Source organism: Macaca nemestrina, chromosome 17 (assembly GCF_043159975.1).
Source record: "Macaca nemestrina isolate mMacNem1 chromosome 17, mMacNem.hap1, whole genome shotgun sequence".
NCBI lineage: Eukaryota > Metazoa > Chordata > Mammalia > Primates > Cercopithecidae > Macaca > Macaca nemestrina.
Window position 1 is genome coordinate 49,389,794 of NC_092141.1, and position 18,037 is coordinate 49,407,830.

The following is an 18,037-nucleotide window of genomic DNA, read 5'->3' on the forward strand; positions in this document are numbered from 1 at the left end:
CTAATTTTTCAGGATACATCATGCAAATAAGTTCTTTTATTTTTCAAATTCTTTAATTCTTAAAGTATCTTTAATTTTCATTTTTGGTTATATAGCTTAGAGAATAAACAAATCACAAGAATCTTCATTTATTTCTAAAGTATAAAGTATATAATTTTACAAAAGTTGTTTTACTCAATGTGAATTAAAATTTCCAAGTCTAAAAAAAATTTAAAAATTAAAAAAATTTGCAAGTTATTTAACTTGGTGTCTTTTACATTATCTTCAGATGACAATTGCTCTCAGATGACTATTAAACTCAAAGATGCAAAACAGTTAAATCTTCCTTTCTTTGTAAAATTACTGGTGTTCAATTACATTTTACATTTTGCAGCAAAATAAGACTGAATATTAACGGACATGTTTCATGTAATGCTACACTTTTTTTTACTGTTATTTCATCATCTATTCAAAGTATCCACTGCATGAGTAGTATGTGCAAGAGTAGGCAGGCACTGTTGAAACTACACACATTTTTAAGCCCCCTTCTGAAGGAGTTTATAGACTCCTAGAGAGATAAGAAAAGTCTATAAATAGTTTTAAAAGAAGGTAGAATGTGATAAGTGACACAAGAAAGACATAGCTGGGCTGAGATAGGAATTCAGAGACAATTTGAGAGGAGTGAAGGGGGTGAGGTAGGGGTAGGAAGGGAATCATAAAATAGTTCACAAAGAAGCCAGCAGCACATAAATCAAAAGGTAAGAAAATTAAAAAGTAGACATGCAGATGGGAAGAAATGACACACTAAGTAAAGTTATGAAAAAGAACAATACCACATAGTGGTGGAGGAAAAAGTTAAATTATTGCAAATGATCAGGTCAGTAATTTTTAAACTTAAAAACTTCAGAGTTCTTTAATTAAAAGAAATCTCTCTCCCTCTTCCTCCCTCCCTCCTTCTCTCCCTCCCTCCCTCTAATCACACACACACACACACACACACACACACACACATACACACACACACACACAATTTTTGATGTTGAATGGGTATTCTAGCAGCTTTTTAAAGTTCAACTTGAAAACCATCAATGCAGAGGATAAAAAACTGTTAAAGGGAAATCAGAAATAGTTGTAGGTTGGGGCCAAGTAATGAAGAAAATTGGGTTAAATAGTTTAGATTTCACTCTATACACAGTGGGAGCCATCACAGATTTTTGAGCAGCAACGTTCCACAAGTAGAGATAGTTTTCAGAAAATTATTTTGGTTACTTTGTGTGGGAAAATATTGGGAGAAAAAAACTAGTAAAGAGTAGACCTACTAGGAAGCCGCTGGCAATACTTAGGTAAGGGTTGATAATAAAGGCCTGAACCAGTAGTGGGAAGGGAGAAGAGAGGGCATATAAGATACTATGGAGATAGAATCAACAGGCCTTAAAGAATTAATTACTGGGGATGGGAGGAAAGGCGGGAATCAGATGACTCAGATTTTGACCCAAAGCGATTGTTAGGATGGTGATTAACATTAACAGAACACAGGAACCAAGAAGGAAAAGAAGATCATAAAGATAATAATTAAACCTTGCATAAAATAGTCAACAAAGCACATAAACAGCTATCTAGACCTAACTTTTATAAATGATGCTAAAATTGCTCAAGGTCAGAGGAAGCTACATTCATTCATGTCTGCCTCTCACAGACATCTAGTGGAAACATGATAGAAAGCCAAGAGCAAAAGGAAGTCAGCTTAGTGGAAAAATACTGCCTAATCTCAACATTGTACTCAGAAAAATACAGCAGGTATCATAATAAATCAGAATACAAATAAATGCTTTAATCATCTTTTTTTCCCCGTAAAACATCTATAGTATGACATCCAACCATTAGTCAACACTGGAATTTAAGCAAATAAAATTGTTTCATAACAACAATTTCTTTTTTCTTTTTTTTTTTTTTGAGAGAGAGTCTCACTCTGTTGCCCAGGCTGGAGTGCAGTGGGGCAATCTCGGCTCACTGCGAGCTCCGCCTCCCAAGTTCATGCCATTCTCCTGCCTCAGCCTCCAGAGTAGCTGGGACTACAGGCGCCCGCCACCACGCCCAGCTAATTTTTTGTATATTTTAGTAGAGACAGGGTTTCACCGTGTTAGCCAGGATGGTCTCAATCTCCTGACCTGGTGATCCACCCGCGTGAGCCTCCCAGACTGTTGGGATTACAGGCATGAGCCACCGTGCCCAGCCACAACAATTTCTTAGTAAAATCACATACACCATTTAACCTAGTTGGAGAGCACATGGCAATGAGAGCCAAGTGTTTTTTTTGTTTGTTTGTTTGTTTTACTTTTTTGGCTGATAAACTTATTCTACTAAAGGGTTTTCCCTTCAAGAATAAAAAACCGTATTTTCTAACTCATTCTCATGCAATCTTAAAATTTAACTTTCCACTCATAGTTACTGATTTTACTTAATTTGCTGTTTTAGCTACAGTTGACCCAACTTTTCCATATTTTATTGCTTCTATCAAATTGGAGGTTTTACCAAATACACGTTATCTATAACCAGATCCCAGCAACGAAGTCAGATAAACGTTGGATCTTTGCTAAATTGATTACTATAAGAATCTGTAAATGATAACCAATAAGCTGCGATTAGAAAGATGTCGGTAAAGTTATAGCTTAGCAAATAAGAACCCAGTATCTTTTAAACTAAGATATTAAAATCACTTGGAAAACAGTGTTGGAACAATATACAGTTAGTTAATTACCTAAGAAAGAAAAAAGATTCCTACATCATATCATATGTAAAAATATTTTCATAGATTAAAGACTTAAACATAAAAGAATAAAACCATAAAAGTATTAAAAGAAAATACAGGCCGGGCGCGGTGGCTCACGCCTGTAATCCCAAAACTTGGGGGGCCGAGGCTGGCAGATCACTTGAGGTTGGGAGCTCGAGACCAGCCTGGCCAACATGGTGAAACCCGTCTCTACTAAAAATACAAAAATTAGCTGGGCGTGGTGGCATGTGCCTATAATCCCAGCTACTTGGGAGGCTGAGGCAGGAGAATCACTTGAACCTGGGAAGCGGAGGTTGCAGTGAGCCAAGATCACGCCACTGCACTTTAGCATAGCGACACAGGGAGATTCTGTCTCAAAAAAAGTAAAATATAACAAAACATACCCAGTAAATGACATGGAAATACTACTGGGAATAAGGAAAAATACTGGTAGCATATGACAAAGAGCATCTTCTTAAATATGTAAACCAGTAAGAAAATGAAAAATACGTTAGAAAAAACAGATACATGCACCAGTTAGATGAACATTCTATTTCTTCTTTTTTATTTATATTTTCAGCATTTCATTATAATAAACATACTTTGTAATAAGAAAAAAACTTGTTATAGCAAAGATGTAAAAATATTTGATGGAGTGGAAAAATGTTCACACTTTTAGATTCAAATCAAGTCACAAAACAACAAACAATATGATTTCACTCTTAGGTATATAAAAATTTATAGAGAAAAAACTAAAGGGCACTCACCAATTTTCTACAATGAGATGTATCACTTTGTAATAAAAAATAATTTTATAATAACATCGGTATCACATGTCTATGATACTGTGAAAAAGGAACTTGTGATTAAAATTTATGGTATGATTCTAATTTTTATAAAAAGTTATGTATGCAAAGAAAGCAGTCTGGAATACAGTGATTATTACCCTACTATGCTGGGGAGAAGGTATGTGAGCTTTCACTTTTTACTTTACAATACTTCTGGAATGTAAGAATCTTATTACTAAAAGCACTTGTATAATTAAGACATACGCAGATCTGTAAAACGTAATATAAGCAAAGGGACTAAGACAAATTCATGATTGAAAGCATTGAAAATCTTCTTTGCCAAGCCATAGCAAGAAACTCTCCTTTGAACAACAGTTAAAACATTAGTACCCTCTCAGATAATTTATAACACGGAAAACTGGAACAGTCTCTTTCCACCTATTCTCCCTCACCCCTTCAACTGAAAAACAACTATAAACAAATAAATAAAAATTTAAAATCTTATACAACTTATCTGAAACTGGGAAAAAGTATGTAAGGAAAATTATATCCACATCCACTGAAATCTGTAATAAGCCACAAAATTGATGGAAACTGGTGAAAAAATCATGAAAAGGAATAAAGAAAAGAAAAATCAGGCTGGGCACAGGGGCTCACGCCTGTAATCCCAGTACTCTGGGAGGCCCAGGCCGGTGGATCACCTGAGGTCAGTAGTTCGAGACCAGCCTGGCCAACATGGTGAAATCCCATCTCTACTGAAAATACAAAAAATGGCCGGGCGCGGTGGCTCAAGCCTGTAATCCCAGCACTTTGGGAGGCCGAGACGGGCGGATCACGAGGTCAGGAGATCGAGACCATCCTGGCTAACACGGTGAAACCCCGTCTCTACTAAAAAAATACAAAAAACTAGCCGGGCGAGGTGGCGGGCGCCTGTAGTCCCAGCTACTCGGGAGACTGAGGCAGGAGAATGGCGTGAACCCGGGAGGCGGAACTTGCAGTGAGCTGAGATCCGGCCACTGCACTCCAGCCTGGGCGACAGAGCGAGACTCCGTCTCAAAAAAAAAAAAAAAAAAAAAAAAAAAAAGAAAATACAAAAAATTAGCCAGGCGTGGTGGTGGACGCCTGTAATCCCATCTACTTGGGAGGCTGAGGCAAGAGAGTTGCTTGAACCCAAGAGGCGGAGGTTGCAGTCAGCCGAGATGGCACCAGAAAATATTGCTACATTATAGTATGGTAAGCACAGTACTACTACCATGCCCAGCTAATTTTCTGTATTTTTGTTAAAGATGGGGTTTCACCACATTGGCCAGGCTGGTCTCGAACTCCTGACCTCAAGTGATCCACCCGCCTTGGTCTCCCAAAGTGCTGGAATTACAGGTGTGAGCCACTGCACCAGGCAACAGTATATGATTTCTAACAAAGAACATGAAACAGTATGTGTGTACATTTTGCTTACTGGATTTTTCAATACAGACAAGCAAATATGAAATTAGGGACTGAGAAATGTACAGTTTATCTTAAAATAGTGATTTTAATTATTGGCTTTGCAGGATGAAAATAGCCAAACCCCATAACCAACAGAAGTATTGTGTGCAGTCTGGTTTCCATGACTCAAAGAAAAAGTGGAATTAGAGAAGATCCCCTCAAAAAGTAACTAATCAGGGACAGAAGAGATGTAAGAAAAAGATTATTACCCCAACAGTAGATAGATAAAGACTGAGAAAAGAAATGGTCAAAGTCTTCAAGAGCTCAAATTATATGGATAAAATAAAGAATTCTTCATCAAATTCTAGAATATCTTAGTTTTTGGAATTGAGCTTTTAGATGGTAATAAGCTTATGAAATTCATTATTTAAAATTCTAAAATCAAAACCCTGCAAAGAATGAAATAAGTCTTCTAGTCTGATATTCTAGCCAATGTAGGGTGTGCTATGGATGGGATCCCTGAGAGATATCACACAGAGACAAGGCACTCACTGCACTCCGTGAGCAATACGAATGACTTTTCTTAGTTTAAACCACTAAATATTGAGGTGATTTGTTGCTCAGTAATAGACAACTAGAATACTCTTTGTTCTAAAAACAACCCCAAAACATAGAAAACAGAAACGAGAACTCAATATTTGATGAAGTTAGCATTAATAAATGAGGACAGGACAAATAGAAGAAAAGATTATACCTGAGAGCGTACAGGGGAGGGATATGGAAGAGAAGCAAAATACTTTGCCCCACAAAACTCCAAAAGAGCTCTTCAGCAGAACTGCCAGAAGAGGCTGGCATAGGGCTGAAAACAAGGAGAATGTAAAAGACTCCCAGGTCCCATCCCTACTCAGCACAGCCAGGTAACTCTCTCTCATATCAGTAGGAGACATAGTCTCTAGACAAAAGTGAATGTTCTGGGCTCTGGACATACTTGTGCTTGTGTTTGTGTAGGTATTCACAGATGGAACAGAAAGTGAGTTAAGCAACAGTCCACATACTAAATGGAGATCTCTAATCACTCTTCCCCAGTCAAGCTTTAGCATGTCAGCAGCAAGGCTGATACAGATGTTCTCTGACTTACAATGGGTGACGTGTCTCAACCCCTTTGTAGTTGAATACATCATAAATCAAAAATGCATTGAATATGTCTAACCTACCAAACATCATAGCTTAGCCTAGCCTCCCTTAGACATCCTCAGAAGACTTACATTAGCCTATAGTTGGGCAAAATTACAGTATACTGCAGAGTATGGACGTTTACCCTCATGATCACCTGGCTGACTGGGAGCTGTGGCTCACTGCTCTACCTGGCATTGAGTGAGAGTATGGTACCACATATCGCTAGCTCGGGAAAAGATCAAAATCCAAAATTTGACCTATGGTTTGTACTGAATGTATATCACTTTCATACCATTGTAAAGGTGAACGTAAGTCGAACCATTGTAAGTCAGGGACTGTCTGTATCGCCTAGGCAAGAAATTGAAGGATCCATCATGGAGAAACTGAACTATCGCCAAGAAAAGATCAATAGACACTGATACATGGAGGTTCTCAGTAAATATTAAGCCTGGATGCCACTTGACTGTACAATAGGGAAGCCTCGCCATCCTACACCTGGCCTCTACACACACAGCTTCCACTTAGCTTTTAAGTGTCTTATTCTCATATAAACAGATAAATAAGGATTATCAGGCTTTGAGGAAAGCCTCAAACTCCAAATTGAACAAAGAAAAGATGATGCCTGAAAAATACATACAAACTGCTTTTTGAAAATAAATATGTAACAGCAGAAAAACATTTTGATATAAGACTTAGAAGATAAACTTGGGAAATCTCATAGGTAGTAAAATGAGATAAATATTAGAAGCAAAAAGGTTTAAAAAATTAAAAGGATGGGCATAGAAGGCCTAACATTGAAGCAACTAGAATTCCAGGAAGCAAGAATAGAGACTAAAGAGGGAAAACTCTCACATAAAAAATACAAGAATATTTCTCAAAACTAAGGAACAAGTTTTCTGAGCACCTATCAGAGGACATTTTATTTGTTTTTTGTTTTGTTTGAGATGGAGTCTTGCTGTGTCGTGCAGGCTGGAGTGCAGTGGCATGATCTTGGCTCACCACAACCTCCGCCTCCAGGGTTCAAGCAATTCTCCTGTCTCAGCCTCCCAAGTAGCTGGGACTACAGGCGCATGCTACCACGCCCAGCTAATTTGTTTTTATTTTTAGTAGAGAGAGGGTTTCACCATGTTGGCCAGGCTGGTCTTGAACTCCTGACCATAAGTGATCCACCCACCTCGGCCTCCCAAAATGCTGGGATTACAGGTGTGAGCCACCGTGCCAAACCCAGAATACATTTTAAAAAGACTATACCTCAGATAATGAACCTAAAAGCTTCTAGAGGGAAAAACAAACAAAACAAAAGTAGACTGCTTATAAAGAGGACTCAGAAGGGCATCAGTCCTCTGGATACCAATTACAGAAACTTGAAGACAATTGAACAATGCCTTCCAAATTCTAAGTATAGAAAGTGATTTTCAACCCACAATCCTATATTCAGTTAATTAATTGTGAATGAAGAACATGTTAGTTTAGAATGTAAGGTATCACATTTTTCCATTTACTCCCCCTTTCACAGGAAGTTACAGCAGAATATGTTCAAGCAAAATGAGGGTGTAAATTAAGAAGGAGGAAGACAAGAAATCTGAACCAAGACAGAAGCAACTGTGCGGAAGGCCAACTGAATAGCAATTCCAGAATGAAGTGGGAGCAGGGAGGGCTCCAGAGATATCACTTCATGAAAAAAAAAAAATGGAGTTGATATAATTTTATTTGTGTTATCATGAGGTGTTTTTACAGAGCTGTTGGAGGGGAGAGAAGGCAAGCCAGAGATTTAAAGAGATTATGCAAATTTGAAAATGTTAATTCCAAGAAAAAAAGCTTTTTTTTAAAAAAAAGGAGAAATAATCATAGTACCTTAGTTTACTTATGAGAGAATAACTCTCATACCCATTTGGAATCCAAGTCATAGCATAAAAATGTGTAGCTGTAAGCCACCTTATACTTATTCCACTTCAACCTGCTGATTTCATATAGATAAAAAAAGAATTTTAGAGATGTTAAATGATATACATTAGTTAGTGCCATAACTCAAAGAACTATCAGTTGTCACAAGTCTCACCCATCTACTTCTGTGGACAGACTGGCTTCAGTAATCGGAATATACCAGTAATGCTGGCATTCTGAGTTTTTGTTCTACCTATAAGTATGTGAAATTTGGGAAGTAACAACTAGATCTACAGTTTTCTATAAAATTAGAAGAATGGTACCTTTCCAAACTCCCTCAGAGTTAACACAAGGGTCATATTAGATATTGGATTTTTAAAATGCTAAAAATAATTTTAAAAGTTTATATTTGTAATAATTATTAGCATTAATATAAACATTATGATGTCATGACAGGCATAATATTTGGTTGGCAGATAAGGCAAAGCAGGTACCAGGGCAACTTGCTCTTTTCACAAAGAGCAGATGTTCATGGCTCTTTATTTCATTTGTTTTATATCTGGCTATTCTAAATTCACATTTGAAAGTTTTGTATTTAATTAAAAACTATAACCATACTTGGTTGAATTCTATTTCATCATGCTTCTTGTTTTTTTTTTTTTTCAGTGGGGTCTTGCTCTGTTGCCCAGAGTACAGTAGTGCAAATGTAGCTCACTGTAGCCTCAACCTCCTGGGCTCATGCAATGCTCCTGCTTTAGCCTCCCAAGTAGCAGGGACTACAGAAATGCACCATCCTACGCAGCTAATTTTTCATTTTTTGTAGAGATGAGATCTTGCCATGTTGCCCAGGCTGGTCTTGAATTTCTGGCCTCAAGCAATCCTCCTGCCTCAGCCTCCCAAAGTTCTGGGTAATAATGCATTTTTTAAAAGCCTATCTGACTTGAAGATGGAGATTCAATCTTTCAACAATGTTCTTAGGAATTTTCCTGAAAACGAAACACTCTGTTGAGATAATTGAGATAGAGGCTGATACACAGATTGTGATTAGGTCAAAAAAGCCTCAACCAATTATGTTATTGCTTGCCTAGGCCTAGCATTTAGTATTTTTCTGTTTTGAAAGTTTACCTTGCTCATCTTGAGGACACTGTCTAGAATACTCCAGGGCATTCATTAATCTGACTGAGGCAAAGGAAAGACTGAACTGCTGAATAGTTTGAATTGTTAAATATTATTCAAAAAGAAAGTTCAGGCCGGGCGCGGTGGCTCAAGCCTGTAATCCCAGCACTTTGGGAGGCCGAGACGGGCGGATCACGAGGTCAGGAGATCGAGACCATCCTGGCTAACACCGTGAAACCCCGTCTCTACTAAAAATACAAAAAACTAGCCGGGCGAGGTGGCGGGCGCCTGTAGTCCCAGCTACTCAGGAGGCTGAGGCAGGAGAATGGCGTAAACCCGGGAGGCGGAGCTTGCAGTGAGCTGAGATCCGGCCACTGCACTCCAGCCCGGGCTACAGAGCAAGACTCCGTCTCAAAGAAAAAAAAAAAAAAGAAAGTTCAGGTCAGGCATGGTGGCTCACGCCTGTAACCCCAGCATTTTGGGAGGCCAAGGTGGGAGGATCACTTGAGCCTAGGAGTTTAGATGAGGCCAGCCTGGGCAACATTGTGGGACCCTGTCTCTACAAAAAATAAAAATTAGCTGGCCATAGTGGTACATAACTGTAGTCCCAGCTACTTGAGAGATTGAGGCTGGTGAATAACTTTGTGTTTTTTGAGACAATCCCATTCTGTCGCCGAGGCTGGAGTGCAGTGGCACAATCAGGGCTTACTGCAATCTTTGCCTCCCAGTCTCAAGTGATCCTCCCAACTCAGCCTCCCAAGTAGCTAGGACTACAAGCATGCGCCACTAGGCCCAGCTAAGCTTTTTAAAAATTATTTTTATTTTTTTATTTTTATTTTTTGGAGGGAGTCTGGCTCTGTTGCCCAGGCTGGAGTGCAGTGGCACGATCTCGGCTCACTGCAAGCTCTGCCTCCCGGGTTCACGCCATTCTCCTGCCTCAGCCTCCCGAGTAGCTGGGACTACAGGCACCCGCCACCATGCCTGGCTAATTTTTTGTATTTTTAGTAGAGACGGGGTTTCACTGTGTTAGCCAGGATGCTCTTGATCTCCTGACCTCATGATCCGCCTGCCTCGGCCTCCCAAAGTGCTGGGATTACAGGCGTGAGCCACCGTGCCCGGCTTAAAAATTTTTTTGCAGGCCAGGCGTGGTGGCTCATGCCTGTAATCCCAGCACTTTGGGAGGCTGAGGCGGGTGGATCACAAGGTCAGGAGATCGAGACCATCTGGCTAACATGGTGAAACCCCGTCTCTACTAAACAAAATACAAAATATTAGCTGAGCATGGTGGCAGGCGCCTATAGTCCCAGCCACTCGGGACTGCCACTGCACACCAGCCTGGGCAACAGAGTGAGACTCCGTCTCAAAAAAAAGAAAAAAAAAAAAAAAAAAGAAAAAAATTTTTTGTAGAGACAAGGTCTCGCTGTTGCCCAGGCTGATCTCAAACTCCTAGGCTCAAGTGATCTGCCCACCTTGGCCTCCCAAAATGCTGGGATTACAGGCATGAGCTACCACACCCGGTTGGAGCCTAAGAGTTTGAAGCTGCAGTAAGCTATGATTACATCACTGCACTCCAGCCTGGGTGACAGAGTGAGACCCTGAATCAAAAACAAAACAAAACAAAACAAAACAAAAAAAAAGGAAGAAAGAAGCAAAGAAAGAAAAAGTTCTACTATTACTATTGTCATATATACTACTACATACTGCTTACTAGTTTAAAGTTTTGGTAACTACTTAAGAATTTGATATAATTCATATACTCCCTTAGCAAACATTTCAGCAGCTCTACACACTCTGTGGAATACAGAATGAAGCTGCTTTCAAGGGAGGAAAGGGCCACTATAGATATAGCCATATAGTAAGATTTCTTTCTTTCTTTTTTTTTTTTTTTTTTAGAGACAGGGTCTGTGGCTTAGGCCAGAGTACAGTGGGATGATCATAGCTCACTTGCAGCCTTAAACTCCTGGGCTTATGCAATCCTCCTGCCTTGGGTCCTCAACGTGCTGGGATTACAGGAGTGAGCTACCACATCTGGCCTTTGATGTTATGTTTAACAATTAATTCAGAAGTTCTATTATTTTGGACTCAAAGCAGCAGTCTGCTTGGTAATATCTCTAAACAAACAATGGAGAAAGCAAGTTTCAGCTCCTTAACATCACTGGCAACATTAATTTACCCTGGTTTCTGACAAGGTGTTTTAGTGTATTAAGAGTTGTCTTATTGCATTTTTCTGTAATTTTCTATTCTAAGATCAAGATTATCTTTTATATTTTGACCTTTCTAAATATTCTATATCAAGTAGTACTTTTCTTTCTTTTTTTTTTTTTTTACTTTAGCAGTTTTGTTCTTCAGAGTAACTACTAACAGTTTTACCTTAATAGCCTCTTTAGGAATAAGTAAAGTGTTCTATTTTCTATCCCCACTGTTCTTACTTGTGCAGACTCTGCATGTTCCAGCATCTCTTCAAATTCCTGATACTCTTCATCATCTGGTTCAGCACCTGAGAGGCGAGCTGCTCTGGCCATGAAATATGGAGGCAGCTCTCCAATTGCTGTACCGATACCCTAGGTGAAAAACCAAAATACTTACAATGAGGTTCTGTTCTCAACGGTGACACTTAATAGATCAAACCCATACTCTTCTATATCACCAGAAGCATTTTGAGACGCAGTATATTGGGGGAAAGTATATGCTACATAACCAAAATAATAAGAGTTTGAATCCTGGCTCTAATTCTGACCTATCTGATGCTAGGCAAGATAATACACATAAAACCCTTAAGACAAGCCAGGCACAGTGGCATGCACCTGTAGCCATAGCTACTCAGGATGCTGAGCCAGGAAGATCACCTGAGCCCAGGAGTTTGAGGCCAGTCTGGGCAACATTGTGAGATTCCTGTCTATGGACAAAAAAAAAAAAATCTTGATACAACACCTGGCGCATCGTAGACATTAAGTAAATTTTAGTTCTCTAGAATCTCTACTTAGACTCTGTTATTTTTATCATTTGTGCCCCCCCGCCTTTCTGATATCTAAATGATCTGGTAATAAGAATTCACCAGTGGCCAGTCATGGTGGCTCACGTCTGTAATCCCAGCACTTTGGGAGGCCCAGGTGGCAGATCCCGAGGTCAAGAGATCGAGACCATCCTGGCCAATGTGGTGAAACCCCATCTCTACTAAAAATACAAAAATCAGCTGACTGTGGTGGTGCGCACTTGTAGTCCCAGCTACTTTGGAGGCTGAGGCAGCAGAATCGCTTGAATCTGGGAGGCGGAGGTTGCAGTGAGCTGAGATGGCACCACTGCACTCCAGCCTGGCAACAGAGCAAGACTCTATCTTAAAAAAAAAGAAACAAGCCGGGCGCGGTGGCTCAAGCCTGTAATCCCAGCACTTTGGGAGGAGGCCGAGATGGGTGGATCACGAGGTCAGGAGATCGAGACCACCCTGGCTAACACGGTGAAACCCACCCTGGCTAACACGGTGAAACCCCGTCTCTATTAAAAAATACAAAAAACTAGCCGGGCGAGGTGGCGGGCGCCTGTAGTTCCAGTTACTCGGGAGGCTGAGGCAGGCAGGAGAATGGCGTAAACCGGTGAGGTGGAGCTTGCAGTGAGCTGAGATCCAGCCACTGCACTCCAGCCTGGGCTACAGAGCGAGACTCCGTCTCAAAAAAAAAAAAAAATTCAACAGTATAGATAAAAATTCTCTAGGAAATCTTCTGGAACTTCAGAAGTTGCTTTAATTTAAATACAGTGTTTCTTCTGTTGAGTTAAAACTTTTAACAAATTGTGGTCAGGAAGCCCTTTGAAAACTAAACATTAGGATGAATAAGTTTTCTTTTTTTTTTTTTTTTGAGATGGAGTCTGGCTCTGTTGCCCAGGCTCTCAGCCGGATCTCAGCTCACTGCAAGCTCCGCCTCCCGGGTTCACACCATTCTCCTGCCTCAGCCTCCCGAGTAACTGGGACTACAGGCGCCGCCACCACACCCGGCTAATTTTTTTTTTGTATTTTTAGTAGAGATGGGGTTTCACTGTGTTGGCCAGGATGGTCTCGATCTCCTGACTTCGTGATCCGCCCGTCTCGGCCTCCCAAAGTGCTGAGATTACAGGCGTGAGCCACCGCGCCCAGCCCAGGATAAATAAGTTTTCTTTTTCTTTTTTTTTTTTTTTTTTAAGATGGCTCTCACTCTGTCACAAAGGCTTGAGTGCAGTGGCACAATCTTGGCAATTCTCCTGCCTCAGCTGCCCCAGTAGCTGGGACTACAGGTGTGTGCCACCAGGTCCAGCTAATTCTTGTATTTTTAGTAGAGTCGGGGTTTAACTATGTTGGCCAGGCTGGTCTTGAACTCCTGACTTTAGGTGATCCACCCACCTTGGCCTTCGAAAGTGCTGGGATTACAGGTGTGAGCCACCGCACCCAGCAAATAAGTTTTCACTACAGGAAAAATGTTTATTTCCTCATGACATTGACTCATATTCCACTCACTTGGTGGAATTTTTCCTTTTTTGTGTGTGTGTATTTCTATCATGAGATATAATGTCTGTTTGTCCAGTTATCCAGGCTGGAGTGCAGTGGCGCGATCTCGGCTCACTGCAGGCTCCGCCCCACGGGCTCATGCCATTCTCCTGCCTCAGCCTCCCGAGTAGCTGGGACTATGGGCGCCCGCCACCTCGTCCAGCTAATTTTTTGTATTTTTAGCAGAGACGGGGTTTCACCATTTAGCCAGGATGGTCTTGATCTCTTGATCCGCCCGCCTCTGCCTCCCAAAGTGCTGGGATTATAGGCGTGAGCCACCGCGCCCGGCCCAACTTTTTCCTTTTCTTTAGAGATAGTGTCTCTCTCTGTCACCAGGCTAAAGTGCAGTTGCACGATCATAGCTCACCGCAGCCTCAACCACCCAGGCTCAGGCTCAAGTGATCCCACCTCAGCCCCCTGAATAGCTGGAACTATATGGATATGCTACCATGCTCAGCTAGCTTTTCTTAGAGACGGAGTGTCACTCTGTCACCCAGGCTGGAGTGCAGTGGTGCTATCTTGGCTCACTCCAACCTCTGCCACTTGGGTTCAAGTGATTCTCTTGCCTCAGCCTCCTGAGTAGCTGGGATTACAGGTGCCTGCCACTGCACCCGGCTAATTTTGTAGTTTTAGTAGAGACGGGGTTTTACCATCTTGGTCAGGCTGGTCTTGAACTCCTGACATCATGATCCACCCGCCTCAGCCTCAGCCTCCTAAAGTGCTAGGATTACAGGTGTGAGCCACCGTGCTCGGCTGGTCAGCTAGTTTAAAAAAAATTTTTGGGGCTGAGGCAGGAGAATGCTTGAACCTGGGAGGCGGAGGTTGCAGTGAGCCAAGATCGTGCCAGCCCGAGTAAGAGAGCAAGACTCTGTCTCAAAAAATTTTCTTTTTTGTAGAGACGAGGTCCTGCTATGTTGCCAGGGCTGGTCTCGAACTCTTCGGCTCAAGTGATCCTCCCGCCTTGGTTTCCCAAAGTGCTGGGATTATAGGTGTGAGCCAGTGTGCCCAACCAGGATTTCTGTTTTCTGTTTTTTTTTTTTTTTTTTTTTAAAGAGATGAGGTCTCACTATGTTGCCCAGGCTGGTCTTGAATTCCTGGGCTCAAGTAATCCTCCCACCTTGCCTCTCAAAGTGCTAGGATCACAGGCGTGAGCCACCGTGACCTGCTGTGACATTAAAGATAAGGAAAACAAATGTTTATGAACTAGTAACTTGGTTTGGACTTAAATGGCTTAAACACAGGATAATTAATAATGCAACAGGCACATAGTCTCTAGGGAAATTCTCAACTTTGAGCCATACACAGTGAATGAAAAAGCTCTGCTAGTTCTTAAAAAGCAATGTTAAGCATTTCAGTTTGCTCTGTCTTATGGTTCTGCCTCCAAATGCCTCAAAAAGAATTCCCAAGGGACCAAATCAAATTCAAACATTTTATATTCACAATGGGTGGAACCAACAATTTCCATGTGTAACTACATTATCCACACTTGAAACAAGAATTTTGAAAAAGAGTCCAGGCGCAGTGCCTCACGCCTGGAATCCCAGCACTTTGGGAGGACGAGGCAGGTGGATTGCCTGAGCTCAGGAGTTTGAGAACAGTTGTCTGGGCAACATGGCGAAACCCCGTCTCTACTATAATACAAAAAATTAGCTGGGCGTGATGGTGCACACCTGTAGTCCCAGCTACCTGGGAGTCTGAGGCATGAGAATTGCTTGAACCCAGGAGGCAGAGGTTGCAGTGAGCTTATGGGTGACAAAGCAAGACTCTATCTCCGAAAAAAGAGAAAAAGAATACTTAACTGCCAAAAGATTAAGCCTATATTTAGTCAAAAAACAGAGAGAGAAGGCAGGAGAGACATATATACATGGGTACAGGCAAAAACCAAATCATATATATTGCTAAACAAGAAAAGTTGGTCAGACGTCATGGCTCACACCTATAATCCCAGAACTTTGGGAGGCTGAGGTAGGCGTATTGCTTATGTACATGAGTTCAAGACCAGCCTGGGCAACATAATGAGACTGTCTCTACAAAAAATTATGCACTTGTGGTCCCAGCTACTTGGGAGGCTGAGGTGGGAGGATCACCTGGGCCCAGGAGGTCCAGGCTGCCGTGAGCTGTGATCAAGCTACTACACTCTAGCCTGGGTAACAGAGTGAGACTGTCTAAAAACACACACACACACACACACACACACACACACACACACACACACAAATCGGTAATGTTGGCCAACTTTGGAGGATGCTAGAGAACCAACTTATTATTTTAAAAATTGGTATAATAAAGATCAAGTATTTATCTTTTTCTGATATAAACTACATCTCAGGGTAACTAAATTAGTGACAAGGAAAAGTTACTTCCTTCTTAACTTTAAGGAAATTTGTCATGAGTTTGAATCACATGATTGCTTTCAGAACTGTTAAACATTTGACTTAACATTTGAACTTAAGAGAAGTTCATGTTTTGAATAAAATGTTACACTTTCTGTCCTACTTTTTTCTGTGGGAGATTTTCCAAAGGTGCAGAGAATTATAAAATGAATTTAATATACTCTCACTCAACTTCAGCTAATATTAACTAATAGTTTATATTGTTGTATCTATACCCTTTCTCATTCTCTTCTCAATTATCTTGAAGCTAATCCCAGATGACATAATGGACTGAAATGAAATCAAGAGCTGTATACTGTCTTACACGTAGTTGACTATATTTGCTGTTATATTTTAGTTTAATTCTCCTCGTGTTTTCCCACATTAGCAAGAAACAATGGGAATCATGAGTCAGTACTCTCTAATTATGCAAATAAATACAAGGGAATTTAGTCATCCAGGCAGGTGTCCCAAAACACATTATACCCTAGACACAGACATTTATTTATCTCAAATTAGATACTGAAGTCTTATCATTTCATAATCCTTACAAAACAATTTTATGATTCTCTACAAAATTCAAATATATATTTGTATAAGACACAAATACAAAATTCTTTACATTTGTTTATATGCAAAACAAAACATAAATTGTTGGAACACTAAAAACTGTCAGCCTAAGTTTACATCTGTTTATATGTAAAACAAAACATAAATTGTTGGAACACTAAAAACTGTCAGCCTAAGTTTAATTAAGGAGAGAGAATGACTGGCTTCCTTATTGCAAAATAAGTGGTATGTATAGTCAACCAATAATTCAGAAAGCTCTCCTCCAAACCATCTACTACATACAAATTTATTACCCTTCAATCCTTCTTGAACTAGAGAAGAATTTAATACGCACAAAATATGCAAACCAACTGGTAACACAACATCTTCTTGGAGTGCTAATTTTATTCAAAGATTTTAGGGAAGACAAAAATTCTGAATTTGTACTTTTAAAAAGTTTTGTTGGGTAAGGTGGGGAAAAAACATTTTGTCAAGTGGACTCACAAGCAAATCTGCAGCATGGTGCTTTTATATTAAGAAATGTAAGCTTAATGATAAAAATCTGGAGAGCAGGAATTTTAAAAAAATCTATCTTTTTCATCGAGAAACCCTGTCTCTACCAAAAATACAAAAAAATTAGCCGGGCATGGTGGCGCATGCCCGTAATCCCAGCTACTCAGGAGGCTGAGGCAGAAGCACTTGAACCTGGGAGGCGGAGGCTGCAGTGAGTGAGATTGCGCCATTGCACTCCAGCCTGGGCAACAAGAGCGACAAACTCTGTCTTAAAAAAAAAAAAAAAGTTTTTATTTTATTTAATTAATTAATTAATTAATATTGTTTTGGAGACAGAGTCTCACCCTGTTGCCCAGGCTGAAGTACAGTGGCACAATCTCAGCTCACTGCAACCTCTGCCTCCCGGGTTCAAGTGATTCTACTGCCTTAGCCTCCTGAGTAGCTGGGATTACAGACATGCGCCACCATGCCCGGATAATTTCTGTATTTTTAGTAGAGACAAACTTTCACCACGTTGGCCAGGCTGGTTTTGAACACCCAACCTCAAGTGATCCACCTGCCTCAGGCTCTCAAGTAGTTGGGACTACAGGCGCCCGCCACCATGCCCAGCTAATTTTTTTGTATTTTTAGTACAGACAGCATTTCACTATGTTGGCCAGGCTGGTCTTGAACTCCTGACCTCATGCTCCGCCTGCCTTGGCCTCCCAAAGTGCTGGGATTACAGGCGTGAGCCACCGCACCCAGTGAATTAATTCTTACATAGGGTGTAAGGTAAGGGTCCAAGTTCATTCTTTTGCATGTGGATATTCAGTTTTTCCAGCCCACTGCCCCTCCACTTTTTTTTTTTTTTCCTTTGAGACAGAGTGTTGCTCTGTCGCCCAGGTTGGAGTGCAATGGTGTGATCTCAGCTCATTGCAACCTCTACCTCCCGGGTTCAAGCGATTCTTCTGCC

At 40.8% G+C, this 18,037-nt stretch overlaps 1 protein-coding gene across 3 annotated transcripts in view; it reads right to left on the minus strand.

Moving 5' to 3' along the window:
• The window catches only part of LOC105476843 (vacuole membrane protein 1), a 142,157-nt gene that overhangs the window by 64,058 nt on the left and 60,062 nt on the right, over positions 1-18,037 (minus strand). For all 3 annotated transcript variants that reach the window (XM_011733104.3, XM_071082843.1, XM_011733103.3), the window contains one exon: positions 11,568-11,699. In XM_011733104.3, coding sequence (XP_011731406.1) covers positions 11,568-11,699 — 132 coding nt within the window. The remainder of the gene's footprint in view (positions 1-11,567; positions 11,700-18,037) is intronic.